Source organism: Malaya genurostris, chromosome 3, assembly GCF_030247185.1.
Source record: "Malaya genurostris strain Urasoe2022 chromosome 3, Malgen_1.1, whole genome shotgun sequence".
Taxonomy (NCBI): Eukaryota; Metazoa; Arthropoda; class Insecta; order Diptera; family Culicidae; genus Malaya; species Malaya genurostris.
In genome coordinates, this window is record NC_080572.1 from 241,674,293 (window position 1) to 241,695,030 (window position 20,738).

A 20,738-nucleotide genomic window follows, 5' to 3' on the forward strand; every position below is an offset into this window, starting at 1 on the left:
GGAGAAAATTTTTCGTGTTGTGTTGTGTTGTATTCTTGAATTACTGAATTTTTGAGTTCCCTCGGCAAAGATCAAATTTTTGATTACCTTCTAGATTTTTCAATATCCGGATTTCTGGACCTCTGAATTTCAAGATTTCTTAGCTTCGGAGTTTTCGGCTTTTTGTAGATTTGGAGTTTCTGGATTTTCGGATTCCAAGATTTATGAATTTGTGGATTTCTCGGATTCCTGGGTTGCTAGGTTTCCGGATTTCCGGATTTATAGCTTTAAATAGTTTTGAATTTCTTAATTTTTGAATTTCCGGAACTCTGAATTTTTTTATTTATAAATTTTTGGAATATTTGAGTTCTAGTTTTCGGAATTTTTGCGGCTCTAAAATTGTTGGATTTGGGGATCAAAGGATTTTTGAAATTCTGGATTTCTGTATTTTTGGATTTCACAAACTCAAAGTTTTTGAATATATAGATTACTGAAACCCTGAATTTCAGATGTACTGAAGTTTTGAAATTCTGGATTTCTAGATATCTGCATTTGAGGATTTTGGAATAGTCAGATTTCTTGCTTTTTTGGATTTCCGTATATTTGGATATATGAGTTTCTGGATTTTTGGATTTCAAGATTATTAAATTTCTTGTATTTCTGGATTGCTAGATTTCAGTATTTTTGGATTTTCGTATTTTTTTTTACATTTGTATTTCTGAATTTTTGAAACTCTGGATTTTTGGATTTAATGCAATTCTGTATTTTTGGGTTTCTGGATCAATGATTTTTGTATTTCCGGAATTTTGGATCTTTGAATTTCTTGATTTTTGAATTTCTTGGATTAATGAAATTTCTGGATTTATGGATTTTTTTTATCTTGACTCTATGATCTTCGCATTTCTTGACTTCTGGATTACTAATTTTGTTGGATTTATAGATTTCCAGATTTATGGATTTATGAATGTCTCATATTTTTTAGATTTCTTTATTTTTGAATTCCTGAAATTCTGGATTTCTGAATTTCTTGAATATCATAAATTTTCATATTGCTGTTAATTTATATATCTGATTTTTTGGGTTTCTGGATTTCTGCAATTTCGTTCTTCTAGATTTGTTGATTACCATATTTTGAATTTTTTGTTTTTTTGTGTGTTTTAGGTGAAGAAAGTTTTTCGTATTGTCTAGAACAAAAGTATTTGGGTGTTTTGTTGGAGTTTTAGTTTGAATACATGAGATTTATTGTCGTCCAAACACGCATATTCGAAAAGAGTTCGATCAATAAACCGCATCGCATTCAATTTATCGCGAATTTATAGTCGTGGAATCGACATTCGCTTCGGAATGTTTTCACTCGTTTTACCTACCAAAACCTACTTCTCTTGGTCATTTGAATTTGCACCCTCGAAAGCGTTCCCAATTTCGCTGTTTTGATTTTTCAGTAGCAACAAAAGCTTTCCCGACCACAGTGCCGTTCACATGGAAACTGTGCAGCTTGTTTTGTGATATTTGAATTGGGCTGCTGCTGGAATTTCGTTGTCTATAAAATTCAAAGGATTTGTGTCATTTCCCTTTTGTCAAGGTTGGCTATATCATCATGTCGCAGAACATATCGAAATACGCATTTGATTTGAGTTTAATTGAATGTGTCACATTTTAAGGCAGCTCTAGTCGATGCTAAATCATGCTGACGGTATTTCAACGTTCGATGAAAAGACAAGTGGATTTATTGATACCGATTCGAGTGGTACTCCGAGAGAGATAGAGTCCACTCGAACAGGGAAGCGTGAAAGCGTAGTATGAAAAATAAAAACCCGGGAAATGGTAAAAAAGGTACATTTATGGTACGTTTCCATGGCAATCTATGCTGTTATTTTGAACTTGAATGTTATAGAAAAAAATGACTATCGTAATTGAGGTGCTCGCTGATGATTTGTTACACTATTCTAGGTTTGTTCTAAATCGGTTGAAATCGCACAAAATTTTTAGTACTACTTGGCCGAATTCGGATAGCGTATGGACAGACATCAACTACGTTATACGAGGAATTCGAACAGTAAAGTAGGGTTGCAGGAGGCTACAGCTATTAAAACAGCTAATGGAATTTACCGTCGATCTCCACTTGGGATTCGTACTGTCCTGTTATTTGGTTTTTGGATTGATTGTTATCGTGAGGTTTGTTATTACGGTTGAATATGTGGAAGAAATAAAAACGAATGAGAAATTGTAAGGGTTGCAACGGAAGACAATTGCTTGTATTAGCTGTTCGTTTGGTACGGATTTACGCTTCATCTACGTTTCATAACTCAGTATTTTCTACTTTGACAATAATGGGAATAATGGCAATACTAATCTACATCAGTTCAATCGTTCGGCAGTTTTCCAGTTCAGTGCTTATGAATTTCCCGAAGCACCCCATCGGAACAGTTAAATGTAAATTGCATATACTTGAGATTTATTTCGTTGGGATTTCAGCACCCGTTATTCGCTGATTGGTTGAATGAATGACAGTGGCTATCAGCTAACAAACTAGAGAAGATGACGGAAACCATATTTGTTCAATCTGAAACTAGCCGGGTGACCGGAGTAGGCTGTGGGTAGTAGAACTGGCATACTTTATTTCGAAGTTGGTTAAAAACTTGTTTCCGTAATACGTGATAAACAGTTTACACAATCACTTGCATTGTCACTGTTGTCTAGTTTATTGCAGTGAAAGTTGCATGCCCAATCCGTTGAATTTTATATTCTTCAAAAATGCGTTGAGCGAATCAAAAACGTCATTTTTTATGCAAAATAAATTTCGTGACTGTCACTAGCAAGCTACTTGAAATAATTCCGCGCATCAAAGATTCTAAGCAAAGTGATAAGTTTCCCGAGTATTCGAATATCTGCAAAGTTTCCACCTGGTTACCAGTAATACATCGAATAACGTTGACAACCATTGTATATTGACGTACATATACAGCAACTGTTGCTCAGTAGGCATTGGGACGTGATACGTGAACTGAAATGAAATTTTTCGTGCCACACAATTTATCAAGGCAGGAACAAAAATACGTGAGTATTCTTCGGTTTTGAAATTGGAAATCGTAACTCTCTCACAGCCAACAACATTGTCTCGAAAACAATTCGTCGGAACTTTGGCACATTTTAGTGTATCCGAGTTGTACGACATGGACGATTGATATCCGATACAAAGGGCGACGGCGTGACCGAAACTAGACACAGCAGGCCGATGTTGTGGTTCCTACAGCTTAACGAAAACAACTGTGGTTACAACTTTTGTCAACACGAGCGTAACTTGGTTTTGTAAACAATAACATCAACTACCCGCAGTGTTGTGGACGCCGTTATTTTTTTGTAAGTTACCGGAACAATTTCATTCACAGATTTTGACTGATATGGTTTTCTGACAGCGGCGTCTGTTGATTCTGTTTTTGTTACAACATGGGGGTCATTTTAGATGAAATGACGTTGAGTCTTGATATAATTGTACAATAAAAATTATTCAAATTTACTAGACTAGACTAGACTAGACTAGACTAGACTAGACTAGACTAGACTAGACTAGACTAGACTAGACTAGACTAGACTAGACTAGACTAGACTAGACTAGACTAGACTAGACTAGACTAGACTAGACTAGACTAGACTAGACTAGACTAGACTAGACTAGACTAGACTAGACTAGACTAGACTAGACTAGACTAGACTAGACTAGACTAGACTAGACTAGACTAGACTAGACTAGACTAGACTAGACTAGACTAGACTAGACTAGACTAGACTAGACTAGACTAGACTAGACTAGACTAGACTAGACTAGACTAGACTAGACTAGACTAGACTAGACTAGACTAGACTAGACTAGACTAGACTAGACTAGACTAGACTAGACTAGACTAGACTAGACTAGACTAGACTAGACTAGACTAGACTAGACTAGACTAGACTAGACTAGACTAGACTAGACTAGACTAGACTAGACTAGACTAGACTAGACTAGACTAGACTAGACTAGACTAGACTAGACTAGACTAGACTAGACTAGACTAGACTAGACTAGACTAGACTAGACTAGACTAGACTAGACTAGACTAGACTAGACTAGACTAGACTAGACTAGACTAGACTAGACTAGACTAGACTAGACTAGACTAGACTAGACTAGACTAGACTAGACTAGACTAGACTAGACTAGACTAGACTAGACTAGACTAGACTAGACTAGACTAGACTAGACTAGACTAGACTAGACTAGACTAGACTAGACTAGACTAGACTAGACTAGACTAGACTAGACTAGACTAGACTAGACTAGACTAGACTAGACTAGACTAGACTAGACTAGACTAGACTAGACTAGACTAGACTAGACTAGACTAGACTAGACTAGACTAGACTAGACTAGACTAGACTAGACTAGACTAGACTAGACTAGACTAGACTAGACTAGACTAGACTAGACTAGACTAGACTAGACTAGACTAGACTAGACTAGACTAGACTAGACTAGACTAGACTAGACTAGACTAGACTAGACTAGACTAGACTAGACTAGACTAGACTAGACTAGACTAGACTAGACTAGACTAGACTAGACTAGACTAGACTAGACTAGACTAGACTAGACTAGACTAGACTAGACTAGACTAGACTAGACTAGACTAGACTAGACTAGACTAGACTAGACTAGACTAGACTAGACTAGACTAGACTAGACTAGACTAGACTAGACTAGACTAGACTAGACTAGACTAGACTAGACTAGACTAGACTAGACTAGACTAGACTAGACTAGACTAGACTAGACTAGACTAGACTAGACTAGACTAGACTAGACTAGACTAGACTAGACTAGACTAGACTAGACTAGACTAGACTAGACTAGACTAGACTAGACTAGACTAGACTAGACTAGACTAGACTAGACTAGACTAGACTAGACTAGACTAGACTAGACTAGACTAGACTAGACTAGACTAGACTAGACTAGACTAGACTAGACTAGACTAGACTAGACTAGACTAGACTAGACTAGACTAGACTAGACTAGACTAGACTAGACTAGACTAGACTAGACTAGACTAGACTAGACTAGACTAGACTAGACTAGACTAGACTAGACTAGACTAGACTAGACTAGACTAGACTAGACTAGACTAGACTAGACTAGACTAGACTAGACTAGACTAGACTAGACTAGACTAGACTAGACTAGACTAGACTAGACTAGACTAGACTAGACTAGACTAGACTAGACTAGACTAGACTAGACTAGACTAGACTAGACTAGACTAGACTAGACTAGACTAGACTAGACTAGACTAGACTAGACTAGACTAGACTAGACTAGACTAGACTAGACTAGACTAGACTAGACTAGACTAGACTAGACTAGACTAGACTAGACTAGACTAGACTAGACTAGACTAGACTAGACTAGACTAGACTAGACTAGACTAGACTAGACTAGACTAGACTAGACTAGACTAGACTAGACTAGACTAGACTAGACTAGACTAGACTAGACTAGACTAGACTAGACTAGACTAGACTAGACTAGACTAGACTAGACTAGACTAGACTAGACTAGACTAGACTAGACTAGACTAGACTAGACTAGACTAGACTAGACTAGACTAGACTAGACTAGACTAGACTAGACTAGACTAGACTAGACTAGACTAGACTAGACTAGACTAGACTAGACTAGACTAGACTAGACTAGACTAGACTAGACTAGACTAGACTAGACTAGACTAGACTAGACTAGACTAGACTAGACTAGACTAGACTAGACTAGACTAGACTAGACTAGACTAGACTAGACTAGACTAGACTAGACTAGACTAGACTAGACTAGACTAGACTAGACTAGACTAGACTAGACTAGACTAGACTAGACTAGACTAGACTAGACTAGACTAGACTAGACTAGACTAGACTAGACTAGACTAGACTAGACTAGACTAGACTAGACTAGACTAGACTAGACTAGACTAGACTAGACTAGACTAGACTAGACTAGACTAGACTAGACTAGACTAGACTAGACTAGACTAGACTAGACTAGACTAGACTAGACTAGACTAGACTAGACTAGACTAGACTAGACTAGACTAGACTAGACTAGACTAGACTAGACTAGACTAGACTAGACTAGACTAGACTAGACTAGACTAGACTAGACTAGACTAGACTAGACTAGACTAGACTAGACTAGACTAGACTAGACTAGACTAGACTAGACTAGACTAGACTAGACTAGACTAGACTAGACTAGACTAGACTAGACTAGACTAGACTAGACTAGACTAGACTAGACTAGACTAGACTAGACTAGACTAGACTAGACTAGACTAGACTAGACTAGACTAGACTAGACTAGACTAGACTAGACTAGACTAGACTAGACTAGACTAGACTAGACTAGACTAGACTAGACTAGACTAGACTAGACTAGACTAGACTAGACTAGACTAGACTAGACTAGACTAGACTAGACTAGACTAGACTAGACTAGACTAGACTAGACTAGACTAGACTAGACTAGACTAGACTAGACTAGACTAGACTAGACTAGACTAGACTAGACTAGACTAGACTAGACTAGACTAGACTAGACTAGACTAGACTAGACTAGACTAGACTAGACTAGACTAGACTAGACTAGACTAGACTAGACTAGACTAGACTAGACTAGACTAGACTAGACTAGACTAGACTAGACTAGACTAGACTAGACTAGACTAGACTAGACTAGACTAGACTAGACTAGACTAGACTAGACTAGACTAGACTAGACTAGACTAGACTAGACTAGACTAGACTAGACTAGACTAGACTAGACTAGACTAGACTAGACTAGACTAGACTAGACTAGACTAGACTAGACTAGACTAGACTAGACTAGACTAGACTAGACTAGACTAGACTAGACTAGACTAGACTAGACTAGACTAGACTAGACTAGACTAGACTAGACTAGACTAGACTAGACTAGACTAGACTAGACTAGACTAGACTAGACTAGACTAGACTAGACTAGACTAGACTAGACTAGACTAGACTAGACTAGACTAGACTAGACTAGACTAGACTAGACTAGACTAGACTAGACTAGACTAGACTAGACTAGACTAGACTGTGGCATTACTATATTTTTATTAATTATGAAAGTTCAGCAATTTAACGACTTTCGTAAAAATACACTTGAATAAGACGAACGAACGCTGACACGGAAATAATTGTGACACTTTTGCACGTAACTTTAATGTTTTGTGATGAATTTCGAGATTTTAGTTGGATTCAAGACGACTAAACAGTCACATAAAAATGAGCGAAAACTAGGGTTCTGGTAAATAGAGATACGACAGCTGATCGTTTGAAAGAAATAATTTTGTCAGAACCATTCCAAACGTGCAAAAAACCTGTCAATTCTATTATAATGCTTACGGAACTGTCAGCGTTTCAGATCAACTGTTTCGAATTGTTGACAACATTATGGATGAGATGTCGTCACTCTACTTACAGACTCTCTAGTTTTCGTCTACTTCAATGCACAGCCTACTCTTCTATTGTTGATCGAATCATTTGCCACATGGTATTCAAACTCAATAACAGTTTTCGACGCGAACTAAGATTCAATCGTTGAATATTGGAATAGAACAATTTTCATTCGAAACTCAGCTGTCACGAGTAACCAGGTTAAGTAGGAAAATAAATGATAAGTTAAACAAGACTTTCAATTTCGAAGCTACATGACCAAATTTGAACAGAGTTTCCAAGTTGCCAAAGCTGAACGATGCTGACTGGCGACGCACGTATCGTGGCTTCCTGAAGTAAACACAGTTCGCACGAACTGTTTCGACGGGTGTCAAAGTCATTCCGGGGTTAGCCCAAAGGTATAAAAGGTTACAGTTTGGTACAATCATTCGTCAAACAATCAACGTGCTTCCGAAGTGCAACGATAACCTTTAACGTGAGTGTGCAATATGTGGTGGTTTCCGAAAGTAGTTGCGGTGCTCACCGTCGTGACGATGGTCGCTGCCAATCATAAAGCCGTACTGAAAAGTCTCCGTCAAGCGAGGACAGAGTGCAAACAGTACATCAACCAGCCGGACTACATCGATGAACCTTGTCTGGATCGCTGCCAGCTACTGGTTCTGCAAGCCTGGAATGATTCAACCGGTGTCATCGGAGTTCCACTGGCTCGCCATTACCAGAACCGAGACTATGGCAACAGGGAACGAACGACCGACTGTCTGAACTGCAAGCTGCGACAGATTCCATCATGTGACGTTTGCAAGCGAGCTTCGGTTTCGCACGATTGTTTCCGTCAAAATTACGGAAATGCCTTGCAAACACCGCAACTGACTCCACTGCCGGGATTGCTGCAACGGAATATCGTACTGGAATGTGCCCGGATCTTGCAAATCGAGTCCGGTGAGCTGGAAACGTACATCGGTTCTGAATTTTTGTTCAATCAAAAATCACGCTGCCTGATTCGTTGCATTATCATCCGGTTAGGATTGTACGACGACGTCCGGGGTCCCGATTTGGACCGCATGTACATCCAGTGCGGTGGTTACGATTTACCCGAAGAGAAATTCCGACGGGATGCTCAGCAGTGTATTGGTCGTTTGCAATCTGAGTGCTCCGATAACTGCACTCTGGCAGCCCGAATTATCAAAGAATGTTTCCCACCACGTTCCGTTCTTGCTGGTGTTATAAATTCAGTGGGAGGAAGTGCGATCCCAGCGGTACCACAAATACCAACAAATCCAACAGCCGCACTTTCGATGTTGGCGGCACCAGCAGCGGTTCCACTTAATTTGAACGGTTTACCAACGAATCAAATAATCGCTCAAATTACGGCTCTACTGCAGACGCCGGGGCTTGACATAAGTCAGCTAACCGGCCTACTGCAAGGTTTACAGACAGCGCAAATAATTGACATTTTGAAGGGACTGCAACCATCGCAACTGTCACCAGCACAGTTGGCTGCCCTTCTCCAAGGACTACCCGTGCTGCAACTGATCGATGTACTGCTGGGAATAGTAACTCTACTGACACAAGGTCAATTGGCCGCCATCATTCAGGGTCTGGTCACGGCGGACATCATTACCCTGCTGCGCGGAATACTCAGTAGTCTCACCTTGCTTCAAATGACTGGTTTGTTGGCCGGTTTACCAACGGCGCAAATAATCGCCATTCTGAGTGGGTTGCCAGTGTCGCTGCTTAGTCCGGCCCAGTTGGCCGCCCTGTTGCAAGGACTGTCAGTGCTGCAAAAACTGAACATCATACAAGGATTAACAAGCGGCGCATTTACACCGGATCAGTTGGCTGCCCTGTTGGGGGGAGCGGTTCCTACGAGCGGTTGATCCAACGCTGCCAACTATACCGATTTGGGCACTTTCTCGATGCAGTAATACAGATATGTTCTCTTAAAATACCGATAATTAAGTTTTCATACAGTTAAATATCGATTTTCAATTTTTGTATTCGATAGATTTTTTTCATTTTTCCACCAAATACAGATTTTTCTAAAGACTAGTTGGCATTTCTGAGTTGTTCGGTTGGCGTGTTCAAACCAGGAGGAACGAACTCTGGGCTCTAAGTAAACGTAATAAAATAATTGCACAGCATTTCTTGGACTTTGTTTTTCGAAGTATTTTTTTGCAAATCTAGAATTACCGTGAAGTCGTTAGTTTTCCGCAATTATTACGTAATTGAATAAACAACAATTGCCTTCCTGTTCGGCTTTTCGTACCGCATGTTATGAATTGCACGAACTGTAAAACAAAAATCGGACATGCAGCTACTTATTGTAGTAATAAATCTAAATGTATAAAATGTCAAGGGCCTCATAAGGATAATCTTTGCGATACAGATTTTGAAAAATGTGTTTATTGTGGGGAAAGTCCTCATGATGATCTTTCAGTATGCGCTGCATTTAAGTTGCGTAAAGACAAAATGAAGCTTTCTTTAAAAGCACGGTCTAAGCGTACATATGCAGAAATGCTTTAAACGGTCATACATACATTCCCCTTTGGAAACCGAAAACGGTTTTTCAAATCTTGCGGAGCCAGAGGAATCTGACTCTGACGGAAATAGTGAAGATACCTCGTTTGTCACTCCTCAAGGGTCTGTTAAGAGGAGATTACCAAACCACAAAATACCAAAAAAGACACCTAAAATTACACCTTCAAAATAAGATCCCCGTGTTAAATCTAAAAAGCCAAATTTAAAACCAAAAACTGTGCCTCCTGGTTTGTCAAATTCACAAACCAATCCAGGAACTAGCACAAGAAAAGACAATAAATACCAAAGTAGTATCTCAAGTACTTTGAATTCAATGAAAGAGCTTCCCCCACTTGAAGAATATGACTTCCTCGTTTGTTCGATTCTGGAGGCCGCAGAACAAGCACAAACCAAATCGATTTCTTGGTCCATCGTCTAACAAAAGCCCTCCAAACCCTTGGTGGGACAAAGAGGGCTCAGAAGCTAAACACGCGAAACAAAATGCTTTCAAGACCTTTTTTTAAAACGAGGAGAAGGAACTCCTCAGAATTTTGAAAAATTCTTGACTTTAGAAACCAAGTAAAAGAGCATACTGCGGGCTAAGAAATGTAGCTATTGGAGACATTTTGTCGAAGGTTTGTCAAGAGAAACCTCAATGAGCACTCTTTGGAATACGGCCAGATGAATTAGGAATCGTAACGTTGAAAATGAGAGTGAAGAGTACTCGAATCGATGGATATTTGTTTTTGCGAGGAAAGTTTGTCCAGATTCTGTTCCTACGCATAGCATTATTAGGGAGTCTTCTCCAAATGATGGTTCCATTGATAGCCCCGTTTTCAATGATGGAATTTTCCATAGCACTCATGTCTTGTAACAATAACGCTCCTGGGTTGGACAGAATTTAATTCAGCTTGGTGAAGAATTTGCCCGACCTCGCAAAAAGACGTTTGTTGGAATTGTTCAACAAGTTTCTTGAGCAAAATATTGTCCCACCTGACTCTGGAGGTAAGTGAATGTTATCGCCATTCAAAAGCCGGGGAAACCAGCTTCCAATCACAACTCATATAGACCCATTGCAATGTTGTCCTGCATCAGAAAATTGTACGAAAAAATTATTCTTCGACGTCTCGACACTTGGGTCAAGACGAACGGTTTGTTGTCAGATACTCAGTTTGGTTTCCGTAGACATAAAGGGACGAATGATTGCCTTGCATTACTTTCGTCTGACATCCAAATTGCCTTCGCTCAAAAACCACAAATGGCATCTGTATTTTTAGACATTAAAGGAGCATTTGATTCAGTTTCCATTGATGTTCTTTCAGACAAGCTCCATCAACAGCAGTTATAAATAATTATATCCCAGCGGTTATAAATAATTATTTGCACAGCGTTTTTATCAGGGAAATGAATGTATTTTTTATATGACGATTTGGCAACATTCAGAATTAGCTACATGGGTCTCCCGCAAGGCTGTCAGAAGTGCCAGTTCAAAACAATACCACAGAATTTAGAAACTGTACTGGATTCAATAATTTGGTATCAATAGGTAAAGTTCTGAAATATTTTCGTCAATATATGAAATTATATCTTCAAATTTGCATGATAAATCTTTTCAGAGCAAATAGCCGATTTATCATCAAGCCCTCTCGTCAAGTGCCACTTGACTGTTCTCTGGGTGAGGTTGCTTCCCTATCCGAAAACGATGAAGTTGTCGACAAAATGGAAAATGTAGAATTTGTTAGTTTGTATTTTTTGAATATGTGAGCTTCATGTTCAAGAATTAAAATTAATACAAAAAGCCATTGCAACAGAGTTTGTTCTGATTTCGTGTTGTGTTACTATACTTAATCCATCAATGTAAAAGCTTCCTTTTTACTTTGTAATGTAAGAAAAATGCCTTAAACCAAACAAAGGCAAATAGTCAACTATCTTTTTTGGCACAATCATTATATTCTTTTGGTCGCATGATTGCAATTTGTTAACTCCAGAATGAGCATGAAGATGAGATAAGTCCACTCTGTTCTGCTAGGTGATTTGAATAGTTTCAATGTTTACATTTTGTTCTTGCAACTGTATTCCTTTCAGCACACAAATATTATTATTTCATTCCTCTCTACTCACAAATTATATTACTATATGAAAGAGTATTGTTTCACCAATACTTTTACATTTATTTTCCTTGGCTTCTGTCCACGGTCACCTTAATGCTTTAGTTTGATGTGATAAATTGGATTGATAAATTACACCACAGAAACTCTTTGAAAAGCAACACCAGTATGGATTCGAGGACCAACAGGTAAAAATCAATGTGAATCGTTTTCTGTTATTTCCGTATTTTGAATGTTGACCCTGCACAGTATACGATTTTCACTGAAAACCGAAAATGACTGAAAGAGTAAATGAAAGAATTTCGAAACTACTGTTCCACTTGTGTCGTTGAACTGATCTCGTTCTCATAATTTGCAAGCGAAGCTGAGAAGGGCGTTTATTTCTCGCCATTTTCGTCTATTTTGAGTCAATTAAAACGACTTTTATTTCGGCTGCTCGGACCCAACACCCATGGAAGTTGACCGTCAATGCCAACTTCCCTTTCTGAGCAGCCTAGATAGCCGTGTAGTGTCGGTAGCGGTTTCCCAACTGGCTGAGAATAACGCTACGGTCCACCTGTACCGGTGGTATAGGTCCACCAAACAGGTAAGCCGTGTGGCATCCGGCGGGAATATTTTCTACCAAGAATTGATCAACTGGTTTCTTGTTCCATGTCGTAAAAGACCACAAAAATAGGAACTCCTAAGTCAAGGTATATTTACGGGCTGCAGGAGGTTAAACAATGAACGGAATATCTTGGGTTTTTCCCTTACTGTGTTAAGCTAAGCTCTGGTACAGTGGACGATTTCACTTTTCGCAACTCGTGGGATTTAAATGATTAAAACATTAAAAAAAAAATCCTTCTACGGTTCGCTATAGGCGATTATAAGCCAATATATTTGGTTTCTTGTAGTTGTTGTTTGAAAAGTGCTGGAGATGGAGTGTTCGTTACTTTAATTGATAATGGTTAGAGTAGCACAAATCAATCCTCAACATAAACGTACAGCAACTATGAATCTCTCCAGACTTCTGCAAGAAGTTAAAGCGTCTATAGCTTTAGTTCAAGAACCATATTTCCAAAAGGGAAACTTCTACGTTGGAAAATGGTTAAACCCAGCTTTCGTTGCCTTCAACGCGAACGGTACAACTAATCCACGTGAAATGCCTCGAGCATGCATACTTGCAAATAGTGTTTCTCTCATATCGGAGCTCCCAACTCGAGATATTTGTGCTGTCACAGTTGGTATGACTATTGATACCATAACCAACCTTCGCCAAGCGATGACTTCAAAAAGGTTGTATCATACTGCTGCAAGAGTGATTTATCGCTTGTAATCGGCAGTGACATCAATGCTCACCATATCATTTGGGGCAGCACAGATGTAAATTCTAGAGGCTCTGATATGATGGAATTTGTGAGCAGTACAAACCTGCACATAGTCAATGCAGAAAATCGTCCAACTTGGAATTTGCGCAATGGGTTGGTAAATTGGCTCATCTCTGATTAGCTCGAACCTTCGTTATCTGATCATAAGTACATCTTCTTTGATCATTCAAACGTTATCACATATCGAAATCCCAAATCTACAAACTGGGACCTCTATGAAGAGGGTTTGGCGACTAGATTTTAAGGGTACCAACCATTGATTTGGAAAATGTTGTCGACGAGACAAACTCACTCACAGTTGCAGCATATGAAGAGGCTTGTCGACTTCGGATTGTGCGAGAGGAACTCCTTGGTGGAATGCCGAACTTGCTAGACTAAGGAAACTATGCAGAAGAGCTTGGAACCGCCGACACAGAGATGGGTCGGAGGCATTCGAAGGGCTTACAAAAATGCTCATCGATCGTCTGAGCGAAGTGGTTGGGAAAGCCTTTGCACATATGTTTCTAGTCTCAACGAGACTAGCAGATTAAATAAGTTACTTTCGAAATCTAAGGACTTTAATGTCGGTTACTTAAGAACTTCAGATGGTGAGTGCTTGTCTGATGAAGGTGATGTACTTCACTATTTTTTTAACACTCACTTTCCAGGATGTATGGAGCCATCACCGACAGCTGTTCCTGAGACCTTTTCGGGTAGTTACGATTCTTGGGCCCTTGCTCGAAGAATTGTGACGATTGAATCGGTCAAATGCGCAGTTGCTACTAGCCACACTCGCTTGTGGTCTCAACTGGTTACCTGGGATGAGTATTTACTCACTCCTAGTGACCTAACTCTCACATGCAGTTTTCCTTTCAAAACATTCAATGTGAGCTATCCTCTTCGTGAGGAATGGTTGTCTGGTTGTCTGGAACGACAACTTGATGAACACATAGTTTGTTATACGGCCGGTTCTCTGTTGAAGGGTCGTGCTGGTGCTGGTGTCTACTGCCGTGAAATGAGACTAGAGCAGTCTCATTCACTTGGTAGATACTGTACTGTGTTCGAAGCGCGATTCTGTGTGGAATACAATCTGTGGTAAATGAATTTTTTTTTCGACAGTCAGGCAGCCTTAAAAGCACTCAGTTCGAATGATTCAAGGTCGAATCCAATGATCGCATGTCGAACTCAAATTGAAGACCTCAGCATTTCAAATGCTGTTTACTTCTTATGGGTACCCGGCCATTCTGGTATTACTGGAATTGAATGGGCTGATGAGTTGGCTAGAGCTGGTGCAACGAATGATTTCGTTGGTCCTGGACCAGCTTTACCAATTTCAACTAGTTGGATAAAGCACAAGATTCGTTCTTGGGCTGCATCCAAACATGCCAGCTACTGGCGCAGCTTGCAAACTTGCGCTCAGACAAAAGCATTTTTACCAGAATTAAATCTAAAAATGTCAAAGTGTCTACTGCATTTTTCCAAGCATCATTGCAGTATTCAAATTTTATCATAACGCACAAATCTCCAAATATCAAGGGGAACGTACCATTTGAGCCAATTTGTACTGATTCTTGGCTAGAGCTCGTGAAAAGAATGATTTCGTTGGTCAAAGCTCGGACTGGACATTGCAAACTCAATTATCACATGGCTACTGTTCAGCGTGCCGAGTATTATTCGTGTGATTTGTGTGAATGCGATTACGGTACTTCATATCATCTGATATGTAACTGTCCCGCATTGAGGCAACTACGTATCAAGGTTTTTGGTTCTCCGTACATGGTTGAATCTGTGTATGCGGAGCTAAAATTAAAGGATATTCTATCCTTTCTCACCCAATTTTGTATTGAACTTAAATACGTTTTAGAAGATTGTTTATCATCCTTCATGGGGTGCCGAATTTACTTCTGCTTGTAGATACTGCGAATCGTTCTGTATTCTTCCGGGAATGCAGGATTGTGCCGCTTTTGTAAAATCTCTAAATCTTGTCGGGGTTTATTAATTGTGAATTTTGGCATCTACAGATCGTTCAGCATCCTTTCGGGCATGCTTTCCCACCTCATTCACTTCACAACTGTAATGCTCAAAGTTGGAACTTAATCGTGAGCTAGAATAGCTCCTGGAGCACTTACTTTTCCGCCTTTTCTATAATTTTCCGTTAAATCACCCAAATGAAATCCACACATTTTCTCCCATTTATTTCTTAAGTCTGTATTACAAGAAAATAGGAGAAAACCGAACGTTCTATCGAAACGATTTTTGCTAAATTTAGGAGCACACTTCATTTTTACTTTTCATATTTTTACTCTTTTGTATTCAAACCGAATACTGACACGAATTCAAGTTTTTGAATATAAAATCACAAAAATCATTTGGAAGTTCAACAAATTAGCCTGGTTGCCAAAGCAAATAACAAAACGATTGTGCAGTGACCGAAGCCCCAGTTTGACGGATATTCTTATTACAACAGGGACTCTACCAAAGATGTATCAGGTTTTGCACGAACATGACATAACCTCACAAACATGGACAAAACGAATCAATTTTGACAGCTGTTACTGGTTTGTTTGTGTGTTCATAGCGTGAGAACGTTCACGGTCCATATTGCCCAAATAGAGTTTCAAAACATTTGTTAACGATTCGTTTCAGTGATTTATTAAATAAAAGTGGCTAGTTGTGAAGTGTAACGATGATTGTTTGAGATGTGTTCCTCGATTTTGTTTAAACTTGTTTGTATACAGTACCGTTGAACTGTCAAGAATGAATGCTCGTTCATTTGTGACGTCACGATAAAAAATCTAATCGAGAAACACATCTCAAACAAACAATCATACACTTCGCAACTAGTCACATTTATTTAATAAATATTCAAAACAAACCGAATCGAATCGTCAACAAATGATTTTAAACTCTTTTTAGGTGGGATGGACCATGAACGGTCTCATCCGCCTGTCAACAGACAAACAAAAAAACTGTGCTGCTGTTTACCGATTTAAGTACGATTCAGACGGTCCGGCTTCTTCCGTCACCGTCACCGGAACGTCAACGTTCGTCACCGTCATTCTGATTCACATGATCCGGTTTCCTATCCGTGTCCGTCATGTCATTTTCTTACACGCAGAATTTAAAGAACTTAGTTTCGCACAATTTTATTTCACTAATACAAAATCTGGGAGCTTTTGAAGCCAATCGATCTGTTGTTTTCCTACCTTTTAATCGAATAAATAACTTTCAAAATTAACTAGAAAGAGGAAAAAACAAAACAATCAGTTCCGCTCAACAACGTAACGTACTTTGCAAATCTACTGATAAGATTAATTATTAAAAGTGGTATATTTCGTTTAAGAGTGGGTTCTTGACACCGAATACATACATAACAAATCATATGAATCGTACATGTGTGCGATAATCACAGTCCGTCAAATATTCTTTCGAGGAAATGTTGAAGGAGTTTACCGTTAACGGACGTTGACGTTCCGGATCTCTGCTGGATCGTGTGAATGCGCAAAGGGAAAACTCATTTGACTAATTTTGACGGAGGCTGACGTTCCGGTGACGGTGATGGAAGAAGCCGGAAGGTCTGAATCGTACATTAGATTAGCAACAGAGCTGTCAGCTGTTTTTAAAAAACATCTGTATTTGGCAGTTCGAAAAAAAGGAAACAATACATACAAACTGAAAATCGGTATTTATCTGTATGAAAATTTAATTATCGGTATTTTAAGAGACCATATCTGTATTCCTGTATTCTAAAATAAATCGGAATAGTTGGCAGCGCTGGTTAGCAGTGAAAGTAAAAAAAAAACTAATTTGCCAGTCTGTTTCTATAAGAGTCTTTGAGAAAAACTGCTATCATGTTGGAAAAAGGAGCTACCGTCCGGAAAACTACGACAAGAATGAGCAAAATACTGCTTAATTACTGCCGTTATTTTTTTCTCTAATATTGACATTTGTCTAAGGCTGTGCTTTAAACTTGCAATGAATGTCACATATAATTGAAAATAATTGAATTAAAACATTCAGCATGTAAAACAGAACAGTTTTAAAAGTAATAGAATCAGTAAGATTACTGCCAAATCTAGATAAGTTTTGTTTCATAATCGTGATCCAAATTCGTAAAACTTTCAATAATTATGCATCTAGAAATGAAACAAGCTCTGATAATAAAATAAACAACAATTTGGTATGTTACCATGACGCTACTGTTCACTGAAAGAGCGCGCGGAGCTGTTGACACAAACACTCACAAAATCAAACAAAACATATCGCATGTCTTTTTACAAGCAAGGGTTCAAAACTCGGCATTGAGGTTCTTTTGAGAAAACTCAAGCCATAACAATGTTAATCGCTTGAAACGAACCTGATTTAGGTTACCTCAACTTAACAGTGTACCGGTATTAAAATCTGGCTCATAACTTGTCGAACTCGAAGAAAGCCTCAAACAAATGGTTTGACATTGGTTAGGTTTTGCATCAAACGAAGTCGACAATAATCTCAGAATGAACACTTTCAAAACCGCGGTTGCTCTCTGATATTTTCGGGCTCGCTTGGATCCCGTTTTGAACAAAGACAACCCTGCACATGTTTGTTGACGTCTGATTCCAAAAATACTTGTATAAGTTGTCCCAAAAAATAACATTGGGCGAATGCTTGCTGTTCCGAAACACGTATCACAGTTTCGTACAGTTAAAAAACAAAAAAATAACTGTATCAATGAACCCACAAATGGGTAGCATAAAAAGCACGTTTTTCTAGACTTATCTACCATTTCTTCGAAGACTCAACCACCGCTCAATATGTGGTGGATTCTTAGTGTTTTTTTACTGCTCACAATCGTGACAATTGGTGATGCCAATCATCAAGCAGTGCTGAAAAGTTTACATCATGCCGGAAAAGAGTGCAATCAGTATCTGGACCAACCGGACTACGTTAACGATCCCTGTCAGGAGCGCTGTCAGCTGATGGTGCTGCGCTCATGGAACGATTCGACCGATGTCATTGGAATTCCTTTGGCACGCCATTATTCCGTCCGTGACTATGGCAACGTGAAGCGTACGGTCGACTGTGTCGAGTTGAAACTTCGCAATATTCCATCGTATGACGTTTGCAAGCGAGCATCACTTTCGGCTGATTGTTTCCGACAAAATTACGGAAGCGCTCTTCAAACACCGCAGCTCGCACCTCAGTCTAAATTGCAACGACAGAATACAGTACTTGAATGTGCCCGGATCTTGCAAATCGAGCCCGGTGAGCTGTCGACGTATGCCAGTTCAGATTTCTTGTTCAACCAAAAAGCGCGCTGTCTGATCCGATGCGTCATCATCCGTCAAGGATTGTACGACGACGTCCGGGGACCAGATCTGGATCGTATGTACGTGCAGTGTGGTGGTTACGATTCACCGGAAGAAGTGTTCAAGCGAGACGCTCAGCAGTGCATCGATCGGCTGAAATCGGAGTGCATGGATAATTGTACACTGGCAGCACGGATTACTAGGGAATGTTTTCCACAAAATTCTGGACCCAACAGTGATACGCAGGATATGATCACAGGTCTTTTGAGCGGAGTTCCAGGTGTAGGAATTATAATCGATGCATTGTTCTCATCAAAATCACCACTTGATGCGGTCGGTTCTGTACCAGAGCTTCCAATCGGTAAAGGTGCTGCAAATGAAATGACTAAAAAATTAGGTATTAAAGTTAAGTAATAATACTGAATACCTGAACTGTGTTTTTGTATAAATTAATATTTTTCCTTCTAAATTTTAAGTACTGGTATTGATGCACGGGTCTGTATATTTAGAAATCCTTTTCTTCAAGAGTTCAAGAGTTCAAGAGTTCTAGAGTTCTACAGTTCTAGAGTTCTAGAGTTCTAGAGTTCAAGAGTTCAAGAGTTCAAGAGTTCAGGAGTTCGAGAGTTCAAAAGTTCAAGAGTTCTAGAGTTCAAGAGATCTAGAGTTCTAGAGTTCTAGAGTTCTAGAGTTCTAGAGCTCTAGAGTTCTAGAGTTCTAGAGTTCTAGAGTTCTAGATTTCCAGAGTTCTAGAGTTCTAGAGTTCTAGAGTTCTAGAGTTCAAGAGTTCTAGAGTTCTAGAGTTCTAGAGTTCTAGAGTTCTAGAGTTCTAGAGTTCTAGAGTTCTAGAGTTCTAGAGTTCTAGAGTTCAAGAGTTCAAGAGTTCAAGAGTTCAAGAGTTCAAGAGTTCAAGAGTTCAAGAGTTCAAGAGTTAAAGAGTTCAAGAGTTCAATAGTTCTAGAGTTCTAGAGTTCTAGAGTTCTAGAGTTCTAGAGTTCTTGAGTTTTAGAGTTCTAGAGTTCTTAATTTCTAGAGTTCTCGAGTTCTATAGTTCTAGAGTTCTAGAGTTTTATAATTTTAGCGTTATAGAGTTCTTCAGTTCTAGAGTTCTAGAGTTCTAGAGTCTAAAGAGTCAAAGAGTTAAAGAATCCATAGAGTCCAAAGAGTCTAAAGAGCCCAAAGAGTCCAAAGAGTCCAAAAAGTCCAAAAAGTCCAAAGAGTCCAAAGAGCCCAAAGCGTCCAAAGAATCAAAGAGTTAAAGAATCCAAAGAATTCAATGAGTCCAATGAGTCAAAGAGTTAAAGAATCCAAATAGTCCAAAGAGTCCAAAGAGTCCAAAGAGTCCAAAGAGTCCAAAGAGTCGAATGAGTCTAATGAGTCTAATAAGTCTAATGAGTTCGAAGAGTCAGTGTCAGAGTTAAAGAGTCATAGAGTCCTAAGAGTCAAAGAGTTAAAGAATCCAAAGAGTCCAAAGAGTCTAAAGAGTCCAAAGAGTCCAAAGAGTCCAAAGAGTCCAAAGAGTCCAAAGAGTCCAAAGAGTCCGAAGAGTCCAAAGAGTTCAAAGAGTCCAAAGAGTTAAAAGAGTTCAAAGAGTTCAAAGAGTCCAAAGAGTTAAATGAGTCAAAGAGTCCAAAGAGTCAAAGAGTTAAAGAATCCAAAGAGTCCAAAGAGTCCACAGAGTCCAAAGAGTCCAAAGAGTCCAAAGAGTCCAAAGAGTCCAAAGAGTCCAAAGAGTCCAAAGAGTCCAAAGAGTCCAAAGAGTCCAAAGAGTCCAAAGAGTCCAAAGAGTCCAAAGAGTCCAAAGAGTCCAAATAATCCAATTAGTCCAAAGAGTCCAAAGAATCCAAAGAGTCCAAAGAGTTCAAAGAGTCCAAAGAGTCCAAAGAGTCCAAAGAGTCCAAAGAATCCGAAAAGTCCAAAGAGTTCAAAGAGTCCAAAGAGTTAAAAGAGTTCAAAGAGTTCAAAGAGTCCAAAGAGTTAAATGAGTCAAAGAG

General features: G+C 39.2%; 2 protein-coding genes across 3 annotated transcripts in view; one reads left to right on the forward strand and one right to left on the reverse strand.

Annotated features, from left to right (window-relative positions):
• Positions 1–20,738, reverse strand: part of LOC131434755 (uncharacterized) — a 493,742-nt gene that overhangs the window by 25,658 nt on the left and 447,346 nt on the right. The window contains exon 9 of one of the 2 annotated variants that reach the window (XM_058601834.1): positions 2,089–2,118. The exons of the other annotated variant lie outside the window; for it this stretch is intronic. Coding sequence (XP_058457817.1) covers positions 2,089–2,118 — 30 coding nt within the window. The remainder of the gene's footprint in view (positions 1–2,088; positions 2,119–20,738) is intronic. 2 annotated transcript variants of the gene reach the window in all.
• Positions 13,242–19,388, forward strand: LOC131434758 (general odorant-binding protein 45-like). The gene has a single exon (XM_058601842.1). It carries the CDS (start codon positions 18,253–18,255, stop codon positions 19,159–19,161), a length of 909 nt encoding a protein of 302 aa, XP_058457825.1. The 5' UTR covers positions 13,242–18,252; the 3' UTR covers positions 19,162–19,388.